Source organism: Anser brachyrhynchus (assembly GCF_964034855.1).
Source record: "Anser brachyrhynchus genome assembly, chromosome: 2".
In the NCBI taxonomy this organism is placed as follows: Eukaryota; Metazoa; Chordata; class Aves; order Anseriformes; family Anatidae; genus Anser; species Anser brachyrhynchus.
In genome coordinates this window covers 161,511,696-161,533,732 of record NC_137695.1, presented here as the reverse complement: position 1 = coordinate 161,533,732, position 22,037 = coordinate 161,511,696, and the positions used below count along the sequence as shown (strand labels likewise).

The following is a 22,037-nucleotide window of genomic DNA, read 5'->3' as shown; positions in this document are numbered from 1 at the left end:
GAGCAATAGAAAGTTAAAATGAACGTATTTCTGAAACCTAACGGTCATAAGATTGGAAAGCAAAAGCCACTGGCTGTAAGTGATTTGGAAAAGCTGTATCATAAAGCAAGAACATAGCATGGTCCCACCCTAAAAGTGCTAGTATATAGTTCATTATCTTCATGGCCTCTTAACAGCATTGGATTTAATGTTTTTAAATGCATTTAAAAGATGATGGTGGGGGACTGCTGCAGACATGAAGTCAGACCCAAGAATGGAAAGGACTGTTTCTTAGAGCCCATCTGCAATGAGCAGAAAGAAAATCACAGAATGGTTGAGACTGGAAGGGACCTCTGGAAATCATCTGGGCCAACCCCCTACCAAGCAGGTTCACCTAAGACACGCTGCACAGGATGGCATCCAGGCGGATTTTGAATGTCTCCAGAGAAGGAGACTCCACAACCTCTTTGGGCAACCTGTTCCAGTGCTCTGTTCACCCTTACAATAAAGAAATGTTTCCTCATATTCAGCTGGAACTTCCTGTGTTTCAGTTTGTGCCTGTTCCCTCTTGTCCTGTTGCTAGGCACCACTGAAAAGAGTGAAATGTTGTTTTGAAAGATGTAAAGAAGAGGAATATGCTAATGCTTTCTTGCAGTCAGCAGTAAGATTTCTTGGAGTTTCTATTATATTGATTTTCTAGCATAAAGGTTAGGAATTGCTTATGAGTTTACAATATGGTCAAACAGCCATAAAAATTCCATGATCAACGAAAATTGTGATTATAACCCCAATGCATGCAGAGGAGTACACAGAAGAGGTGTCGCTAAATGTAGCAATTAGACATGACTAAAGATGTATTAAATACATACCCCTTTAATTTTTGGTAATAGTTTTTTCCTTCCTTTTCCCATTACAGTAAAGAAAAATACAACTAAAAATCACTCCAATTATCACGAATTTTCTCAGTTAAATATTTTATTCCAAATATTGTCTCCACATATTCTAAGAAAAATATCTGAAAAGAGGCAAACGCAGGACCAGCAGGAGGCTGGAACTGTTGCTGAAAAGGAGAGGTTTTTGAGTCCCAAAACAAATGATAATATTTGCCCAAAAATCAATGTATGCTTCATGAATTTATTTATTTTTTTTAAATCTATACGCTGACTGGAATATTGCATTTCCTGGAAGAACGAGATGGGAAAAAAATGGAAACAAAGAAACAAACAAAAATTTGAGAGCTTTCATAGAGTCATTCAGGTTGGAAAAGACATCTAAGATCATCTAGTCTAACCTTTGACCCATACCAAGAGAGTCCAGCTGCATCTTCAGCTGCTATCCTTCCAAATCGATTTTGGAAAACCTGCATCCTTTTTGGTGTATATCACAGCTTCATACAATGGTAACTTAAGGATTAAATAAGAATTAAAGACTGGCTCAAAAAAAACCCGAAACAATCAAACAGAAACCTCTTAATAGAGCACCACCATCTTTTCTCTATGGCCTCTATTCTCTATGAGGATGCAACAGACCAATGACAGGCAATAGTGAAGTCTGAAACCATTGTGCAATTGCTGATTATTTCTTGATCCTTCTGTGACCTGTCTTATGCAGGTTATGGAGACTACGCGAATGGACCACCTCAAAAGAAAAAAACAGGGTTGGGAAGTATACACAGGCATGAGAAATAGATACTGTTCTCAGGAAAGTACGTTTTTGTTGAACATCTCTACAGCAGAACCTCCTTTGGAAATGGTCTGTACGTTAATCAGCAATCTGGAGTGCAGCCTTTACCAAGAGAGATTTGCAAAGACAAAATTGAGAGCTGAACTGTTTCTTGTGTAAAATAAAAGAAAAATAAATAGCTGTGGAATAGGCAGAAGAAACCCAGCATCAACTGTTGAATGAAACAAAAATACTATTAAGGATGAGGCAGGCCCTGCTGAGCTCCACACTACTACTTGAGCCACCTGAAAAGATGTGGAAGATAGTCTGAGCGTGTCTGTTATAGTTGGGAACAGAAAGACGTACTGTAGCTAGCACAGTCCGAAGAGTCAAAGCTTTAATTAGCGTTTATTTAGGTGACCATGCACAAAGATTCACAAGGTGACCTGAAGAGTCACCTGGCTACATCCAAATGCTCTCAAATCCTAAACCAGGATGACTTTAGTTGTTGCTGCTGGCAGTGAGATTCTTTGCTTTAGCAGAATAAGCACAAGGAAGACTGTGAACAATGGACATTATCCACTGCCAGCAGGTGCCAGAGGCCAAAGCTTCCCACCCATGTTCTACTATCATTTGTTACTCCAGAACACAAAACAGGAAGGAGATTAGGCATGCTTGTAACACACAGTTCTCAGCAAATTAGCCATCACTGAAGTGCAATGCAGATATCCTACCCAAAACTGAATGTAGCAAGTTTCAAGGTTTCATTCTAGAATGGACAAAAAAAAAAAAAGTCATTGCTTCAAGCAGCAAGAAGTTGAAGTCCTCAGGGATTCCATAAGCAGGCAAAGGTGAACTCTAGAACTGTGATGGGACACAAGCAGTAGTACAAAGAAGAATCCTCTGGCCATCAGCTTACCTGAGTTATTTCTGTCATCTATGTATCTGAGGTCATCAGCTGCATCGGGTGACTGGAAAAGAGCAGAAGACAGAAGCATCCACCTCTGTAACAGCAGTGCCAGGTAATTCCCCACCTCCAGCCTTCCAACACACTACAGAGAACTTTTTGCCCTCAAAGGCTCTGGTGATAAAGCAGCCAGGGCATGACCCTCAGTGAATTCACATGTTTACCCCCCAACTCCCCAACATGGGGGTTGGACCCGATGATCTCTCGAGGTCCCTTCCAACCCCTACAATTGTGTGTGTGATTACACATTAACCTTTTGAGCTGAAGTCAACCAGCCCAGTGTCTGAATTGTGAGATTAGAGGCATGTCAGCGCACCACATTACTCTCCCATTACTTTGCAGGGGTAGGGAGGAGGGGATAGAAAGTGACAGGAAAGGCAAAAAGCATAAAGACAATTTAAAAGGAGTAGAAGCATGGGAGGGGAGCAATGACATAAGACAGCTACATTTCTTTGAGAGTCTTGGATCCTAATTCTGTACCTGCACTGTTCCCAGGCCTAGCTTCTTAGGCAAAAACAAAATTTTTCTTTATTCAGGTGTGTACAGATAACTGACATGGGATAGAAAGTGCTTACATCCCAAGAGGTGGCAGAGACAGCTCTGGAAAAATGGCTAAATGATAGCTATGAAACTGTACCAGTTCCTGCTAACATTAAAGACTTCACAAAATGAAGCCTGTTCCAACAACCAACCAGAGCTGTCTGTAGTTCACCAGGTCAGAGTGACAACACAATGAAAAAACAACTTTGCTCATGGTCATAAACTTGAGGTGGCTTGAAAATCAGCACTACTCTGGACACTGGCATAAATGTCCCAAGTACTGCTTACTTCACTCAAGTAGAAAATTTGATCTAGCTGTGTATAGGACTTCAAGGACAGAAAGATCAAAGTACTCTGTAAAAGTACTGTTTGCATCAAAAATGGCTGCTTTTATTACTTTTAGTATTCTTTCTAAGTTTGTACACAATACTTACACTGAGCTCAACACTTCCGAGCTATACAAATGTTTCAGAAGAGCTTAGTATTCCACAGGTTTAATAATGACAAATTTCTGAAACTTTTGGCCACCATTGATCAAAATCTTCTTTTAGGAGTCTTCTTGTTCAGCTCAAGAACACAAGTAGAAACTCAGTTGTAGTAGGATAAAGAATGATGGCTCTATTCACTTCTATGGAAAGCATTAAGGAAGTTTCACAGCTGTGAGAAATACTCTCATTTACGTATAAATTTTGCCTATTTTATGCAATCAGTGAAATTGGTGAGGGTAGGAAAGAGTGGGAGATGATCTCAGTTCATTGAGTGACTTAGAAATAAAGCGAATGCAAGGTAGAAATCATGTTCTTCGTGAACAGCAGAGAGCAGAACATAGGGAGCTGTGTTGACTTTGGCATGTATTGCTGAGGAACACAGTGCAGCCAAATAGCATTGTGCTGATCCAAAGTGACTGACAGTTGCGTGACTATGGCCAGGAAGAAATGCAGCCTTGTAATTAACTGCACTGCTGTGAGAGGTCCAGAGGAACTGCCTGATCACTTGGAGGTGTAGCCTTATCACTTAGAGGTAACTTCTCAGCTGCATAAAGACACAGTGCTGCACTATGACCTCAGCAGAGGCTCGGGGAAACTCAGGTAGCACAGGGCTGCCAGTGGGGCTTGAGTTGCCACTCCCACTCTCTACTCACTTACTTGGTACAAAACCTGGACAAGTGTGCACCACAACAGGGAAGGGATTCTTAGAGAAAAAGATCAGTGACTACGAAGGGCTGGGCAATACAACCAGCAAAAGCCGTCAGCCAAGAATATGAATCAAATGTTTAACTGCCTGAGACTCCTCAAACTGGAACTCTGCTAAAGTCAGCCTGGCATTGGGAAAAAGACCTCTTGGGACCTGGAACATTTGTGTCATGGCAGCAGGTTAAAGCCTAACATGCCAGTATTTGCTAGCTCCCCACGCAAACTACAATGTAAATGCAGGTATCTGCCTCGTTGTCTTTTCATAAAGCTAAAACAAAAAAATAATTACAGATGTATAATATCTGCTCAAATCATCTGTCACGTGCAATCAGTTAATGACTAAATCAGACAAATGCAAAAACAGGCAGCTCACATGAACGACAAAGCAGCTTAAATGACATGAGTTTGTTTCCCCCCTCAAGGAACCTTGCCAAGGTGCTCATGCCCCAGACTTGGTGTCCTCTTACCACTATTACTTCATAATTAATCTACAGCAGCGTTACAGCATAAGACAATTGTCAACAGCTGCTTCTTGGGCAGGATGCTGGATACATTCCAGTTTGAAGTTAACATTAACTCCAATTTGCAACTTGTTGGCAATTATTTCTATAGTTTTTTCTTCCCTTTTAGTTCTCATCTTTCACTTAATATTTCATGATCAGTTAAAGTGAAGATGCAGTTACTTTGTATTTGCAAAGGCTTTGACACTAGTTTTAAAACTGTCTGGAGCAACTTTTTAACAACTTGACTGAAGTCTCCAATAACCTCTCAATTATACAACATGGTCAGTCGTCATTGCCCCATACACAGCGACTCTGAAGAGGACTTCCTCAAGTCATTCAGCCTCTCTACTGAAGGTCATCACTTCAAGTGCCGGCAATTCTATCACATCAAACCCTAACCCATCCAACAGATGGCAGAAATTCAGCATGCAGTTTATACCTGGATTTCGTAAACAGGTTTGGAGGAAGGAATAGCAGCAAATTCCCGGTAGTCAAACTTCTTTTCAGACATGGACTAGAAGGAACAGCAAATGAGAAGAAACAGAGAAGAGAGTAAGGAGAGAGAAATGGATGGAGAGAGAGCAGCACAGTGAGTGATCTACGCAGAGTTGGAAGCAGAGCGTCATTCTCAGTTATGGACAACAGTGTCTAGATACAGCCTCTGAAAAAAAAGGCAACTCATGGACACAGTCTTTCATCTATTCTGGTGTGAAGACAGGTGCTCCAAGTTGCAGAGAAAGCATATGCTCTAGTAAACTGCACATACAAAACAGGGTTCTTATGTAACCTAGTGTGTGTGGGAAAATCAGTGGCAAGATTCCTGGTAGTTCTAGCACGGCTGATATTTCAATTTGGAGTTATCTGTATTGTGTGACCTTAGGCAAAGCTAGGTCCTCTTTCTGTGCAGCTGCTCCCACCATTCTGTGGTCTTACTGATTTTGACAGTTCTTTGCAACAATGTCCTGTTGCATTTATACAGTGCTTAGAAAAAGTAAGATGTTGATTTCAGTTAAAGTTCTCAGTATTGTGCTATTGAAGAGACAAGGGGGCAAAGTCTCTAAAGTAAAAGGCTTTCTGAACATGGAAATGGCGTAAAAGAACCAAGAAAGGGATGAAATAGTAAAACAGAGAAATGGAAAACAGATGCTACAGAGTAGCTGTAACAAAGGGGGATGCCTCTAGCAATCAGTATGACAGAGTTCCATCCACAGTGCCCTCCTCTTCACAGTTCTGTACATCACGCAGCCAGATTCGGATTAAATGTTTAAATAGGGATCCCATTGTCCAGATGCACTATTCATACCCAAGGTGAGTAACTGAGAAACCCCAGGATTACAGGTGAGAGAACAGAAGCAAGCAGAATATGTCATACCAGCCTTCCCGGTGAAGTGACGTTCCTGGGACTGCAATCTGCAAAAGATAACACAAAAACATTATTCAGTGAATGCCTGTATTATATGCAACACATACACACACAAACCCACACATTCCACTTAGCAGTATTTAAGTGTGATAAAAGACTAGACTCAGGGAAGGCACCGCAATCTCAGAAAAAATGCCTCTCTCCTTTTTAGTCATGATGCTCCTTTCAGTTCTGCTCTGGTTCCCTGGAACCGTAACTCAAATGTATTGGTCTCTCAAGTTTTCTACGTGTCAGGATTATCTCCTATGCTGAGAAGTGTCATGTGCTTAGAAGGCACTTCCAACCTCAGCTGAACGAAGAAACTGCTTTCAGCAAGTCTGTTTTCAAATAAGTTAATCTACAGAAGCATTAACTTTTTTTCCTCAGAGATACAGATAGCTGTACAGTACCTTCCAGTGGTGTTGGTGATGGGGTAGGAACAGGTGAAGGTGACTCTGCCAGCTGCTCCAGAGTGCTGCGTTTTTTCCCCTCCTTGGACTTGGCAATGACCATTTGGGCTTTAAGAGCATCCTGTTCAAGGGATTTCATCCTGTCTCAGAAAGGAGGAGGGAGGGAGAAAAAGACATCAGATACTGCCTTCTCTGTAAAAGATAATGCCCTCTTCTGTGCCCAGCAACTGGACCACAGTCAGTAAGCTGAGTGCAGAAAGGCAGATTAGGCACTTTTGGTTCCCTGAGGCAGACAGATTTTCAAAGCAGGAGAGGAGAACAGCTTGGTTTGCTCTCATCAGACTGCTGTCCTGAAACACGCATGCTGTCATGTGTGTTGAAGAGACAGAGCTTGGAGCCAAGCATCAACCCAATGAGATGCTGCAGGCCTTCTCAGAGGTGCCATATAGGAAGGAGAGCAACCCAAATTAGGGAACAAGGAGGGGAATGGCCAGGACTCAGATAAATAGGGTTTGTTTCACTCTCCTCTTTGCTCTCAGCGTGCTGCATCTTAACCCTCTTATGCCATTAGGAGATTATGAAATACCTAAGAAAAAGTAGGTTCAGCCCTCAGAAATGTCTGCTCCCACCCAGCCACACAGACCCAGCATCCCCCCTTCATTCTCATTAACTGTTAATAGTCTGTGGGACCTTAGGGAAATGGATACCAGCAACTGCTAAAAATCTTCTCCCTACCCCTAGCAGGCTACAGCTTGGAGCACTGCATTAGGATGTGGGGACACAGACAGGACAGTTGAGCATGCAGCCAGCAGGGTTGGGGCTGTGCACACCTGGATTGGCTTCCTGACCCAGGGATTCTTGAGGCGTGACTCTGCACTGGACTAGACATCTGAGCTGGCCTGGCCCCGGGAGCAGGTGCCCACTGTCGGGACTGGTACAGCTTCCTGGCCAGATCCTGCTCGTACTGTTTAATACTGTCTTCAAGAGTTGAGGATCTGAGGAGGAGGAAGAGGAGGAGGAGGAGGAAGAAGAGAAGGAGGAGGAAAAGGAAGAGGAGATGATGGTGATGAACATTACAGCGGACAAGCACAGGGAAAGAAAGAAGCAGATACATGAACATACCCTGGCAAGGGGAAGTGTGAGTCTGATAATAGGCATAGCCTTGATTAAAACAGGCTCCTATATATCTGATCCTGCCCAACACCAACTGCTGTAGAAGAAGCAGCAACCTCCAGAGGGCAGTCTGGGATGATGTACCCAGAAGTGTTAGCCTTCAGAGCCTAAGTAGGTGGGCCCTCATGTGCTGGGAGGAAAGGACTAGAAACACTCAGCAGACCAGTGGAAATGCCCAGCAGGTAGTTTCAAAGAAGTGTGTGCATGTATGAAGCAGACTGAGGGCATACAGGACATGAGTGTGTGTATGTGCATGCACATTTGATCGCCTCAGTGTACATTGGCATACATATATCTGACCACCTTTAGCATGCACCTTTGACCATGATAAAATGGGATCATGGAATCACAGAATATCCCCAGTTGGAAGGAACACATGACAGTCATTGAGCCCAGCTCCTGACTCCATACAGGGCAACCTAAGAGTTAAACTATATCTCTAAGAATGTTGTCCAAATGCTTCTTGAACACCACTAACAGGCTTGGGACCATGATCATGTCTCTGGGGAGCCTGTTCCAGTGCCCAACCACCCTCTCAGTGAAGAAGCTTTCCCTAACACCCAGCCTGACCCTCCCCTGTCCCAGCTCCATGCTGTTCCCTCGGGTCCTGTCACTGTCACCAGAGAGCAGAGCTCAGCGCCTGCCCCTCCGCTCCCCTCGTGAGGGAGCTGCAGGCCGCCATGAGGCCTCCCTTCAGTCTCCTCTTCTCTAGGCTGAACAAACCAAGTGACCTCAGCTGCTCCTCATACATCTTCCCCTCTAGTCCTTTAACCATCTTTGTTGCCCTCCTTTGGGCAGACTCTATTATTTTTATATCCTTCTTATATTGCAGAGCCCCAAACTGCACACACTACTCAAGGTGAGGCCACACCGATGCAAAACGGGCATGCACATTATGAAGGGTCTATTTGCCGCAGGCCCTGAAACACTTGCAATTGCAGAGATGAGTGCATCCATATGCGCACATTGGGAAACCTGCCGAGATGCATATAGGCCTTGCTGGACTGCTGTTCCCCCTCTATATGTGCCTGTACCTTCTCAGTCACACTCTTCCTATGGCACCACTGTCAGCAGTTGCGTGCACTGAGAACACTTATGTAGCATGGTCCTCAGGTGTGTTTCTCCCTACAGAGGACAGGGGAGTGGGTGTGTGGGGTGAGGTGAGGATGGGGGGGGCACCACATGTCCTGTAAGGGCACTGATGACACAGGGAGAAAAAGGAAAGCCCAAGATGGTGCGAATTGATGGGGTCACAAGTGACAGCACACAGATCAGAGAACTGGAAAGAAGCAGAAGATAGAAGATTAGAAAGAAAGTAATAAAACCAGTGGCATGCACTTAAAGAAAATACAGATTAGTGAGGCTGAAGCACCATGTGCAGGACAATCCAGTCCTCCCTCCCACACAGCACATGTGGTGCTGCCTGGGGACCTCTGGAAACAAGACATGAGCCCCAGCTGCCATCATGTCATTGCACTTGCTCTAGCATTTACAGAAGATGGCTCCTAAGACCAGATCTGTGAGATCTGTGGTAGTAGGGGACAGTCCATCCTTGTCTTACCAAAAGGAGCTCAATATGGTAACTGACTGATTCCTGCTGATGCCAATAAAAGCAAGGACTTAACGCTACCCAAAGAATCAGCCAGACACTTCTCTTGAGAGCTGAATAAAAAACTACACCTTGCTATCAGAAGCAAAGTGAAGCTGAGAAGCTGGTCTGCATAACTTCGAAACAGTTACACGGAATCTAACAGCTCAAAACCAAGGCAGCTCCAAGCAGCTTCTCCTCATGCATTTTCTTAACTCTCCCTTCCCTAGTTCATTTTCTGTGAACAAAACATGCTTAAAAGGCATGAAGATATGTGGTCTATCTCCTGCCAAGAGTGGACAAAAACACTATACTCAACACTCACTAACCCTTCTACAGTGTAATGTAAAACTTGACTGTAATCTAAGCAATTTCGACAAATGCCCAGCTGACCAAGAAGCATCAGCAGGTGTATGGTAATGTTATAGGAGCAAATTATGTGATCAGTTAAAAAAAAAAAAAGAAAGAAAGAAAAGTTGTTTATTCCCAGCATTTTTCAGATTTCTTTATCTGCTAGCAACAGTAACAAGATCATGTAAGAACACAGACTCCTGAGGCAAGTGATGTACATTCTGTGACATGGCAGAATCCTTGTAATGTCTATGTTTTCAAATGTTTGAACATGCAATGTCATGTTCCTCCACTTTATATCCACCATAAACAAGGCTTTTATTATAGAATTACCTGGACATGTTAATGTTTAGGCTTAGGAGTAATCGGAGCTAATACAGCCTGCTCCAGTGTATGAGGAAATATGCATGGGAAGTGGAGGCATGAGGGAGATAAAATCATAGAATCAAGCATAGAACCATAGATTGGCTTGGGTTGGAAGCGACCTTAAAGACCATCTAGTTCCAACCCCCCTGATGTAGGTAGAAATGCCACCGACTAGACCAGGTTGCCCAGAGCCTCATCCAGCCTGGTCTTGAACACCTCCATCCACAACTTCTCTGGGCAACCTGTTCCAATGCCTTACCACCCCTGAGTGAAGAATTTCCTTCTAACACTTAATCTAAGCCTCCCCTCTTTTAGTTTAAAACCCTTTTGTCCTATTATTTTCTGCCCAAGCAAAAGGTTGCATTCCATGTTTTTTATAAGCCTCCTTTAAGTACTGAAAAGCTGAAGTCTCTGTGAAGCCTTCTCTTCTTCAGGCTGAACATCTGCAGCTCCTTCAGCCTGGCTTCATAGGAGAGGTGCTCCAGCCCTCTGATCATCTTCACGGCCCTCCTCTGGACCTGCTTGAACAGATCCACACCCTTCTTGTGCTGGGGGCCCCAGGCCTGGATGCACTATGGTTTGTAACCACATATTGGTTCTACAACACCTGCCCAGTTTCTAGCCCTATAATACAATGACAATGCCTCTATTATGGCAGGCATTGTTCATAAACTTTCTTCCATGTGTCAGTATTTTTGTAAAAGGGTTGTTCCTGCCTTAATGTGAAAATACAGAACTGCCATTTGCAAACGATGCCTCCTGACAAGTCATGACACAGAAGCCATGGGAACTACAACAACTAGAACAGGAGTGTGATGCCAAATACAGCAGAACATTCAGTAAGTCAGAGTAGCAGACAGAATCCCATAGTATCTGGAGGATGAGACAATAGCACAGGAAGGAAACAATCCTGCCAGAGCACAGTGTGGTGAGATCCTGACTCATCGCTGTACCTGTATGTAGACACCCCCATGTCTGGGGTGCACGTGAAGGAGAGATTGTTGAGTATAGATTCACTCAGATTGGAAGGGACCTCTGGAGGTCATCTGACATTAAAGCTGCTCAAAGCAGGGCCAGCTTCAAAGGTATAACATGCTACAAGAAGACAGAAATCATTTTCTTCCAAATTAAGGTTTTGTGTAACAGGTAGGCTTTCCAGTGACTTGATCAGCTTTCTGACACTGCAGGGTAGTGCACTGAAATTAAGGCAATGCTCCAGGAAAAAAAATAATCTGAGACAGACCAAAGGGATTATCTAAGGTAATGGAGCTGGAGCATGCTAAGAAAATTCTTCCTGAAAGACAAGAGCCCTGGTACTGTGAACATCAGTTGAGCCCAGCTCAGCAAAACTATAACCAGATAGATCTGTTATATGATCAAGTAACAATGGGAAGATGTGTACCATCAAAACCCTAGATAAGCATAAGTAGTCAGCTCTCATCATTGATAATTCCACTATACATTTCTTCATCCTCAGAGCCTCAGAAGAAGGCAGCACCATTATCATCCAAATCTAACCACAAACACTGATATTGCTAGGTGGTACAACTCACAGTAATCCCTCCAACATCCTATCTAGCAGTTTGGCAACGATGAGTTGCTAGCAGTCGTGTTCTTCTAAAAGTTCTCACTCAACCCCCCAGAAAGACTGCTGCAGTTATCATCTGAGTGCCTGTTACAGGAGCATTCAGGGAAGAAAAATAATTTGTTACAGCAGCAGCTTGACTAATTCTTGAAAGGAATTATATTACACAGTAAGGGTCTGGACTAGCCCCCAATCTAAAGATCTGAGGTAGGAAGACCTCTTTCAAAACAAATTTTTAATCACTCTTTCACAGCTCATGGAAGTTTGTGAGGATAAGAACGTCCTCATGTTGCTCATTTCTTGGCTTCAGCGAGTCTACCAGTTTAGCAACACTGAATATGTGAAATGCTCTTTCTGTTTTTCATTTTGAATGTGTCACCTCACAGCTTTGATAAATACTATCTTTCCCCACGTGTTACAAAAGAGGGGGGGAACTGTGTGCTGAGAGGAAAGAGATACAGTCACCATCACATAAAGCTGTTTGAGTTGTGTATTTTATAAAACTCAGTCTTCATGACTGTATGAGCACTGTTGAACTATGAGACATCTCACTCATGTAGCTGTCAGAAGCAGATGAGCTCAGCCAAGCAGTAGATGCTTTGCACTGTTTGACAGAATCAAAGTGCAACTACAACCTCTCCCAGCTTATGACATAGGGAGGTTTCTTTGTTTTCCATTTTTAACACCATGGATTCCAAGACATGCAGCAGCTTCCCTTTCCCTGAACTAGCGTAGTGAAGAGAATAGTGACAGTTCATCTGTCTCACCGTGCTGCCCTCCACATTGCTCGTTTCTCTGCCTCCAGAGCACGACGTTCTGCTGGAGAAAGCTCCTTCTCTTGACTGCTCAGGAGCTCAGGACTCTGCATTCGCAATCGCTCCTGGTGTCGCCGTTCAGCTTTGGCTGTCCGCACAGGTGCCACTGGATCCCCTGCTCCAAGATTTAATGGACTCAGCCTTGGCAGAGAGAGAAAAGCAGTGAGAAACAGGCAGGCCTGGTTCAGTACAACTCTGTCTGCTCTTCTGAAGGTGAAACGTGATGATCAACATCCACAATCAACTGTTCTGTACCACAACTAGGTCCAAGGATATCATCTTGGGAGATGGAAGGAGGACACAAAATTAAACTTCTGCTAAGAAGTTGGTTCCGATCAATTTCCCTTCTCCACAAAATTCTTCCTTTCACACCCTGTATTTGCTAAAAAGTAGGAGTCACCTGCTCTGTCATCTGGCAGTTTCTACGCAGAGGATATTGCTCATCTACTTACCCAGATATAGAGTTGGTTCTCTGTTCAGGCTTCATTGCCTCTTCCAGTGAATTCCTCTGTGAGCTGTTGTTCTCATTAAACTCTGAGGACCTAGACCAAAAAGCATGTCAGCTAACAGTATCGCAGGCTGGCATATCCAATGAGTGTTCAGAATATCCAAGCTCTAGAATGCAGTAATTAGTTCAGTTTGAAGACACAACCCTTAATGCTTTTGCAGAACAGCTTTTTCTCCATTGCTGCAAGCATTTCCTTGTTGATTTCATAACTATTCATGTTCTCTATGTTCAGAATTCATTTTCCTCATTTTGGCCAACCTCTTTTCAGTGGTTTGTGGGGATAGGAAAAGGGGCAATGGCCAAAAAATGGAGCACAGGAAGTTCTGCACCAACATGCGAAAGAACTTCTTCACGGTGAGGGTGACGGAGCACTGGGACAGGCTGCCCAGGGAGGTTGTGGAGTCTCCTTCTCTGGAGATATTCAAGGCCCATCTGGACGCCTACCTGGGCAACCCACTCTAGGGAACCTGCTTTGGCAGGTGGGTTGGACCTGATGATCTCTTGAGGTCCCTTCCAACCCCTACAATTCTGTGATTCTGTGATTTGGAAGTCAGCCATGCCCCCTCCACTAACACACACACTCTTCAAATGTAATACATTGTGCTTGCTGACAAGTTCTTGCCTTGCCCTAGTCTGGCTCTTTCCAGCTCCCTTTACACAATGGGCAGCCCCATCATGTACATCGAATGGCTGCTTCCAGCTTTTTCGTTTGCTGATGCTCGATATGCATAAACGTTAACAAAGGACGATCAATCCTCCTGAGTTGTAAGTGAATGCATGTCTGGGCTAGGGACAAATCCTGTGAGATCTCAGAGCCATGATTCTCAGTGCAGCCACTCTATGCACACTCTGCTCGACACACTGAGGATTTATGCTCATAACCAAATTGCTGCATGTCAGGCTGAACTGTAGGTCACACAGCACTGCTTTCCAGAGGTTAAGCACATGCCCCCAGTCACTGCAGCTCAGCTGGCAGTCAGAAAGCTTATTAAATGTTTGAGCCCTTATTGTTACTGCTCAAGTTTATTTTTATTAAATTCCAGTTTCTGTTTCAGCATGACAAGAAAAAAAATTCAAGATGCACACATTCAGCCTATTCCATTACCTCTACTTTGTACAAGCATGAATCAAAAGTCTTATATAAGCAGTTGCCTATTCTTACACAGATAAGCACTGTAAGCTTGAAGCTGAACACATTCTCAGAGCCTTCCACTGTTAAAATCACTGCTGACTGAGCAAAGCAATCTGATGGAACCAGGCTTACTCTTCTCTAGCCTCCCACATTTCAGTATGAAAAAAGCAGGGATAAGTAGGCCTTCGTATCAAACCAAGCAGCTGGTGTGCATTTGGCTGCTGTCCTTTAGAGTTGACGAGTAATAGGCTAAGGGCAGCACAGAAGGTGGAAGGTTCTCAGTGCATTCATCATGTGAGAAGTTGCTCAACAGAGACTGGATAGGAACAATGGAGAGAAATAAGACTCAAAAAAACCCCAAGATGAGTGTTTTCAGCCTCTGTAAAACTGACCCCCAAAAAAAGTGTTTGGGAAAAAAAGAACATCTGTAACACAGACTCAGAAGAGAAAGCCATAGAATCAGAATGGTTTTGGTTGGAAGGGATCTTAAAGATGATCTAATTCCAACGCCCCTGCCATGGTCAAGGACACCTCCCACTAGACCAGGTTGCTCAAAGCCCCACCCAACCCAGCCTTGAGCGCTTCCAGGGATGGGGCATCCACAGCTTCTCTGGGCAACCTGTTCCAGGGCCTCACAACCCTCAGATTAAAGAATTTTTCTTATATCTAATCTTAATCTACCTTCTCCTAGCTTAAAGCCATTACTCCTTGTCCTATCACTACACTCCCTGACAAAGAATCCCTCCCCAGCTTTCCTGTAAGCCCCCTTTAGATATTGGAAAGTTGTTATAGAATCTTTCTGGAGCCTTTTCTTTTCCCAGCTGAACAACCCCAGCTCTCTCATCCTGTCTTCACAGGAGATGTGCTCCAGACCCTTGATCATCTTTGTGGCCCTCGTCTGGACTTGTTCTAATACTTTTGTGTCCTTCTTGTGCTGTGGACCACAGGGCTGAACACAGCACTCCAGATGGGGTCTCACGAGAGCAGAGCAGAGAATGGTTGAGGTTGGAAAGGACCTCCGGAGATCACCTAGACCAACCCCCCTGCTCAAGCAGGGTCACCTAGGACCTTGGAAGGGACCTTAAAGATCATCTAATTCCAACTCCTGCCCACCCTCACCCCACACAAAATGGGCAGGGACACCTTCCACTAGACCAGGTTCTTCAAAGCCCCATCCAACATGGCCTTAAATACTTCCAGGGATGGGGCGTCCACAACCACTGGACAACCTGTTCCACAGCCTCACCACTCGCATAGTAAAGAGTTTCGTCCTTAGATCTAATGTAAACCTACCCTCTTCTAGTTTAAAGCCATTATTCCTTGTCCTGTCGCTCCACTCCCTGACAAAGAGTTCCTCCCCAGCTTTCCTGTAGCCCCCTTTAGGTATTAGAAGGTTGTTATAAGGTCTTCTCCAGGCTGAACAACCCCAGCTCCCTCAGCCTGCCTTTGTAAGAGAGGTGCTCCAGCCCCTTGATCATCTTTGTGGCCTTCCTCTGGACTCATTCTAATACTTCTGTGTCCTTCTTATGCTGGGGGTCCCAGCACTGAACACAGTACTCTAGGTGAGGTCTCATGAGAGCAGAGTAGCAGGAAGAATCACTTCCCTCGACCTGCTTTTGATGTAGCCCAGGACATGGTTGGTTTTCTGGGCTGTGAGCGCACATTGCTGGCTCATGTCGAGCTTCTCATCCACCAGCAACCCCAGGTCCTTCTCCTCAGGGCTGCTCTCAATCCATTCTTCACCCAGCCTGTATTTGTGCTTGGGATTGCCCTGGCCCAGACGCAGGACCTTGCACTTGTTCTAATACTTTTGTGTCCTTCTTGTCCTTGCACTTGGCCTTGTTGATTCTCATGAAGTTCACTAGACATACCTCTCGAGCCTGTCAAGGTCCCTCTGGATGGCATTCCTTCCCTCCAGTATGCTGATCACACCACACAGCCTGGTGTCATCAGCAAACTTGTTGAGGGTGCACTCGATCTCTCGTGACGCCCATCTACAAGAAGGGCCGGAGGGTAGACCCGGGGAACTACAGGCATGTTAGTTTGACCTTAGTGCCAGGGAAGCTCATGGAGCAGATTATCTTGAGTGTCATCACGTGGCACTTACAGGGCAACCAGGTGATCAGGCCCAGTCAGCATGGGTTTATGAAAGGCAGGTCCTGCTTGACGAACCTGATCTCCTTCTATAACAAAGTGACACGCTTAGTGGATGAGGGAAAGGCTGTGGATGTGGTCTACCTTGACTTCAGTAAGGCTTTTGATACCGTTTCCCACAGCATTCTCCTCAAGAAACTGGCTGCTCGTGGCTTGGACTGGTGTACGCTTCGTTGGGTTAAAAACTGGCTGGATAGCTGGGCCCAAAGAGTTGTGGTGAATGGAGTCAAATCCAGTTGGAGGCCGGTCACTAGTGGAGTCCCCCAGGGCTCAGTACTGGGGCCAGTCCTCCTTAATACCTTTATCGATGATCTGGGTGAGGGGATTGAGTGCACCCTCAGTAAGTTTGCAGATGACACCAAGTTAGGTGCGTGTGTCGATCTGCTTGAGGGTAGGAAGGCTCTGCAGGAGGATCTGGATAGGCTGGACCGATGGGCTGAGGCCAACTGTATGAAATTCAACAAGGCCAAATGCTGGGTCCTGCACTTGGGGCACAACAACCCCAAGCAGAGCTACAGGCTGGGAGATGAGTGGTTGGAAAGCTGCCTGGCAGAGAAGGACCTGGGAGTACTGATTGATAGTCGGCTGAATATGAGCCAGCAGTGTGCTCAGGTGGCCAAGAAGGCCAACAGCATCCTGGCTTATATCAGAAACGGTGTGGGCAGCAGGGCTAGGGAAGTGATTGTCCCCCTGTACTCAGCTCTGGTGAGGCCACACCTCGAGTGCTGTGTTCAGTTTCGGGCTCCTCGCTACAAGAAGGACATCGAGGTGCTCGAGAGAGTCCAGAGAAGGGCAACGAAGCTGGTGAGGGGTCTGGAGAACAAGTCTTATGAGGAGCGGCTGAGGGAGCTGGGATTGTTCAGCCTGGAGAAGAGGAGGCTCAGGGGCGACCTTATCGCTCTCTATAGGTACCTTAAAGGAGGCTGTAGCGAGGTGGGGGTTGGTCTATACTCCCACGTGCCTGGTGACAGGACGAGGGGGAATGGGCTAAAGTTTTACCAGGGGAGGTTTGGGATGGATATTAGGAAGAACTTCTTTACTGAAAGGACTGTTAGGCATTGGAATGGGCTGCCCAGGGAAGTGGCTGAGTCACCATCCCTGGAGGTCTTTAAGAGATGTTTAGATGTTGAACTTAGTGATATGGTTTAGTGGAGGACTTGTTAGTGTTAGGTCAGAGGTTGGACTAGGTGATCTTGGAGGTCTCTTCCAACCTAGACGATTCTGTGATTCTGTGATCTCACTGTCTGTGTTGCCAACAAGGATGTTAAATAGTGCTGGTCCCAATACTGACCCCCGAGGAACACCATTTGTTACTGATCTCCACCTGGACACTGAGCCATTGACTACAACTCTTTCAGTGCGACCATCCAGCCAATTCCTTACCCACTGAGCTGTCCATCTGTCAAATCCATGTGTGTCCAACTCAGAGACAAGGATATCACGGAGGACAGTGACAAATGCTTTGAATAAGTTCAGGTACATTAAGTCAGATAAGGACAAATCCAAAGGTGGGTGCTGCAGTTTTATTCTAGTTTTATTCTATTTAGTGCAGCCTTATTTTTATTTGAAGTTTTATGAGAAGCCTTTTCTCATTCCCCAGCTCTGTGCCCAAGAATGAGAAAACAACATCAAAACAACATGGAGAACAAGTCCAGGAGAACCAGGAATCAATACCCTAAAAAATCAAAGCTAGGTCCAGCACCAAGGCTTATCACAAGTTAGCTATTACCAAAAATTAATGGCTCTACATACCAAAGCACAGAGCTGAAGAAGGTATTCTTCTGAAAAGAAAGAGCTGGAAAAACAAAACTCCATACTGTGTGGTTTTATGTTGAAGCTGAGGTAATGTCCAGCCCTCTTCCCTGAAAATTACTGATGCTGAGACACCTCTGACACATGTAGGTGGCACTGAGCTAGCAGCCTTGTCTTACCGAGTTCCTGGAGGTTGGATGCTCCTTCCATTTAGTCTCTCAATTTTGTACTCAACTCCTTCAATGATGACACTGGACTGCATGCTCATCTCAGGCACTTGTTTTATCATCTCATCCTCTTCCACTTCTTCTTCCAACAGAAGGGTATGTTTCTGCTGCAGCTTTCGAGCTGTCAAAATAATACAGACTCATCTTACACCACAAGGCACTCACTAAAACCCCACAGGGATGAAGCCTCTGGGCAGGAACTTATGCTCATCATCCCTTCAAGTCTGTGCTCTTCACCATTTCCTTTGTTTCTCCTCCACTCCACTAATGTTTCAGATGTAACGAGCTCTACTGCATTCCCTCAGTCCTGCCCTCCCTAGGCAATAAGCCTCCACTCCTAGAGGCTTACCGTAGTTTAACCCAGCAGGCAGCTAAGCACCACACAGCCATTTACTCACTTCCCACACACAGTGGGATGAGAGAGAATACTAGAATATACAAAAAAAGTGATGCAGAACCACCACTGACTGATGCCCAGACACTCCCTGAGCAGCAACAACCCCCGCCCCCCATTTTATTGTTCCACATGACATCATATGGGATATCCCTTTGGTCAGTTTGGGCCAGCTGCCCTGGCTGTGTCCCCTCGCAGCTTCTTGTGCACCTCCATCCTCCTCACTGGCATGACAGCATGAGAAGCTGAAAAGTCCCTTACTAAGTGTAAGCACTGCTCTGTGGCAACTAAAATATTAGTATGTTTAAGCATTATTCTCATCCTAAATCCAAAACACAGCACCGTACCAGCTACTAGGAAGAAAATTAACTCTATCACAGCCGAAACCAGGACTGGAGTGCTGAGGAACCCCCTCCTCCTGGCACTGAGTCAAAGGGAACCATTAGGCAGGCAGGTAGCTGCACAGGACCCAAGAGGAACAGGGACAAAAGGGGCCTGTGAATAGGCTACTCTCTGCAGGCAGGTGTTCTGACCAATCTACTGTAACTGCAAAGTAATAACGATGCTTGGCCTCTTTTATTAAATGCTTTTAAAATAAGAAAATGCAAGTGGAACACTTGTGCAAGTAAGCGTGCCTAATTCAAAACATGACTAGGGATCTTTATGACAAGATTTAGAAATTTCTAAAGCTGTAGTTTGCTGGCAGTGGGAGCACAGAACAGCAGAAATCTTTGGGTAACTGCTAGAATTGCAGAGATCCAGAGGGTGTAATATATGATTTTTAAGTATTTTACTGGGATATTTCTTCTTGAGTAAGCTAAAATTTCATTTATTATCTGGACAATCTTCACTGTGAGATTTCTCTTCCCCAGGATTTTTTTTTTTTAATTCTTGTACTCAGAGTTGTCCTGATCAGAGATTGTGTTTTACACAGTAACAGTGGAGCAGCCAATAAACTCATTAAAGTTCACATATGTCAAGCAGTTACCATGCGTTTTTAATAACCACCCACACGCTTTTGCAGGTCTTGGATTCCTGGTGTGTGTGCTATCTCATGCCTCCCATAGAGGTAGGATTCACTTAACAGGCCAAATTTCCCTGCACAGATTGAAGCATACCTTCTTCTTCCTTCATTTTCTTCAGGTCATCCTCTCCTACCAAGGAAACACGCTTGGGAGGCTTATCCATCTGCTGCTGCTTAACCTCAACTTCAAAATACTTCTGCCTCTCACGGAAGGATCGCTGTTCAGGGCTGTGCAGTCCACTTGGCATCGGCACCTGTGGGAGATGCACCAGCACTGTCCACAGAGCGACCAAGCCAAGGCTCTCTTCCCATACCACCCTGAATGCATGCCCTGTGCGTGCTCACCCCACTCACATGCTCCATACCCACACCCTCCTCCTCCTCCCCAGCCCTTCAGTGTGTGCCCGCACTGGGATCCTGTCTCCACATCCACAGTCCCGAAAGCCTGAATCCTCTTTGAGTCCCTCTCCTAGTTCCTGCTCCAGTCACCAGAATTCACCTCTGGGGCAGTTTTGGGTTTCTCTGTGCTGGTCTGACCAGGCAATTCCTAAGGATACAGAGAAGTGGGCACACTCTGGACAGAGGGTTTTCTATCATCACTCCTCGCCCACAACTAAGTGTCAATGATGCAATATAAAACAGCAGCAGTCAGGGACATCAGCTGATGAACTGGTTCACAGAACAGTCACAGAATTAACACAAGGCAAGGCTGCTTCAGACTTAGCAATTCTGAGTAGTGGGCAAAGAGGATTTAAGTTAATTGAGGGATAAACAGAAACAGATGGTGACAAAAATTTTTGATTTTAAAAGGGCAGAAACTGAAACTTACAGGGAAATCAGTGAACCAAACAGGAGCAGAAGGCTTAGCTTAAGATGGAGATTTTCTTTAAATCAAAGATATAACTACGTAAAATTTACTTCTAAGAAGTGGAAATTTCACTATCAGGAAGAAAAGAAATTCTTATTTAGCAGAATAAAATAACAGCATATTGGAAGAGTAGAATTACAGGGAAAAGAAGAAATTGATCCACAAAATCCATCCGTATACCAGAAATCAGAAACTGTAAGGGTAAAATGAGAACTGCCAAGAGTTATCAAAAATCTCACCCCTGCAGATCACTGTTCAAGAATTCTGAATGAGAAGACCCAAGAAACTCAAAGTCTGACAAGCATCTTTTTTTAATTGACTTGTTTGACTAGGTGGACATTTATGTCTAAAAGATAGCCAATATCTTGTCAGAATCAAGAAGCAGGCAAAAACAATTTGAGAAGCAGAGCCACCAGTCTAATTTAAGCACTGTAAAAAGCTCCAGGACAAATATTCAAGGATGAAAATACAACATGAAAATAAATGGAAAAAAGTATAATGGAACAGCTGCAATGAGGATTAATCTAATACCCTCATTTGATAATATAATTTTTTAAACAAAGAACTGCAAAGATCTGTAGTCTTGAGACTACAAACATCAGTTTCGTGACCAATCTTGGTTAACATTTGCATTGCCAAATTAGAATCAGAAACCATGGAGGCATGAAAAAAGTTGATGAATGACAAAGAAGACCAGAACACAGATTCGCAGAAATGCAGAGTTGTCAAAGGTCTCTGCACTTTATTTCATTCATCCACTCCACAGAATGGAGATAAGTACTGTTAAAATTCAAAAAGGTTTGGAATAGCATCCTGGAATGATAGGTTGCTTTGAGGAGGATGAAAAGAATTGAATTTAGTAGTACAAAATACAAGGTGAGCTACTTCAGGATCAGTAATTGCTTCCTAAACCATGATACAGCAGCTAGAACTTGAGAAATCATCTGTGTACAAGATGAGTCAAGACATCTAACTCATGAACCTAGTTCATCCTCAACATCACACACAGCATATTTCTTTGGGGTAAACAAGTTGCTACCTCCTTCCTATCCTCACACTTCCCGTGCTCACTTGCAATGTTTTATCTTCTGTGTGTTCCACTGTTCGGGCAACATTCACCCCAGTCAGCACTAGTTACCTGTGTCTCGAGCAGAGGGTGTGACAAGGGTACTGCTGCAAAGGTCTTGTATGCTTGCTTGACATTGATGGGAATCTCGTCAGGAGAGGGTGGTGAAGGTGGCTTTGGCTAAAGGGACAAATACAGAATATAAAAAGAATCACAGATTTATAAAAAACCACCACCAACAACAAAAACAAACAGAAAACGAGGGAAACACTGCAAAATCCTCAGCCTGCAAAGCCTGGAATACAGAAGGGACAGCTACGGCAGCCTTGTACAGCAAGGTGAGCAGTGGACACTGTATAATGCAGCACATGTAACATA

At 44.6% G+C, this 22,037-nt stretch overlaps 1 protein-coding gene across 19 annotated transcripts in view; it reads right to left on the bottom strand.

Annotated features, from left to right (window-relative positions):
- SCRIB (scribble planar cell polarity protein) overlaps window positions 1–22,037 on the bottom strand; it is a 125,018-nt gene that overhangs the window by 5,107 nt on the left and 97,874 nt on the right. For 17 of the 19 annotated variants that reach the window (XM_080582886.1, XM_080582900.1, XM_080582897.1 and 14 more), the window contains 9 exons: window positions 21,732–21,839; window positions 19,820–19,979; window positions 18,260–18,428; window positions 12,987–13,076; window positions 12,487–12,675; window positions 6,657–6,796; window positions 6,217–6,254; window positions 5,284–5,358; window positions 2,561–2,612 (listed from right to left, as the gene is read on the bottom strand). In XM_080582886.1, the coding sequence (XP_080439012.1) occupies window positions 2,561–2,612; window positions 5,284–5,358; window positions 6,217–6,254; window positions 6,657–6,796; window positions 12,487–12,675; window positions 12,987–13,076; window positions 18,260–18,428; window positions 19,820–19,979; window positions 21,732–21,839 (1,021 nt within the window). The remainder of the gene's footprint in view (window positions 1–2,560; window positions 2,613–5,283; window positions 5,359–6,216; window positions 6,255–6,656; window positions 6,797–12,486; window positions 12,676–12,986; window positions 13,077–18,259; window positions 18,429–19,819; window positions 19,980–21,731; window positions 21,840–22,037) is intronic. The other 2 variants (XM_080582901.1, XM_080582896.1) reach the window with 1 other exon arrangement.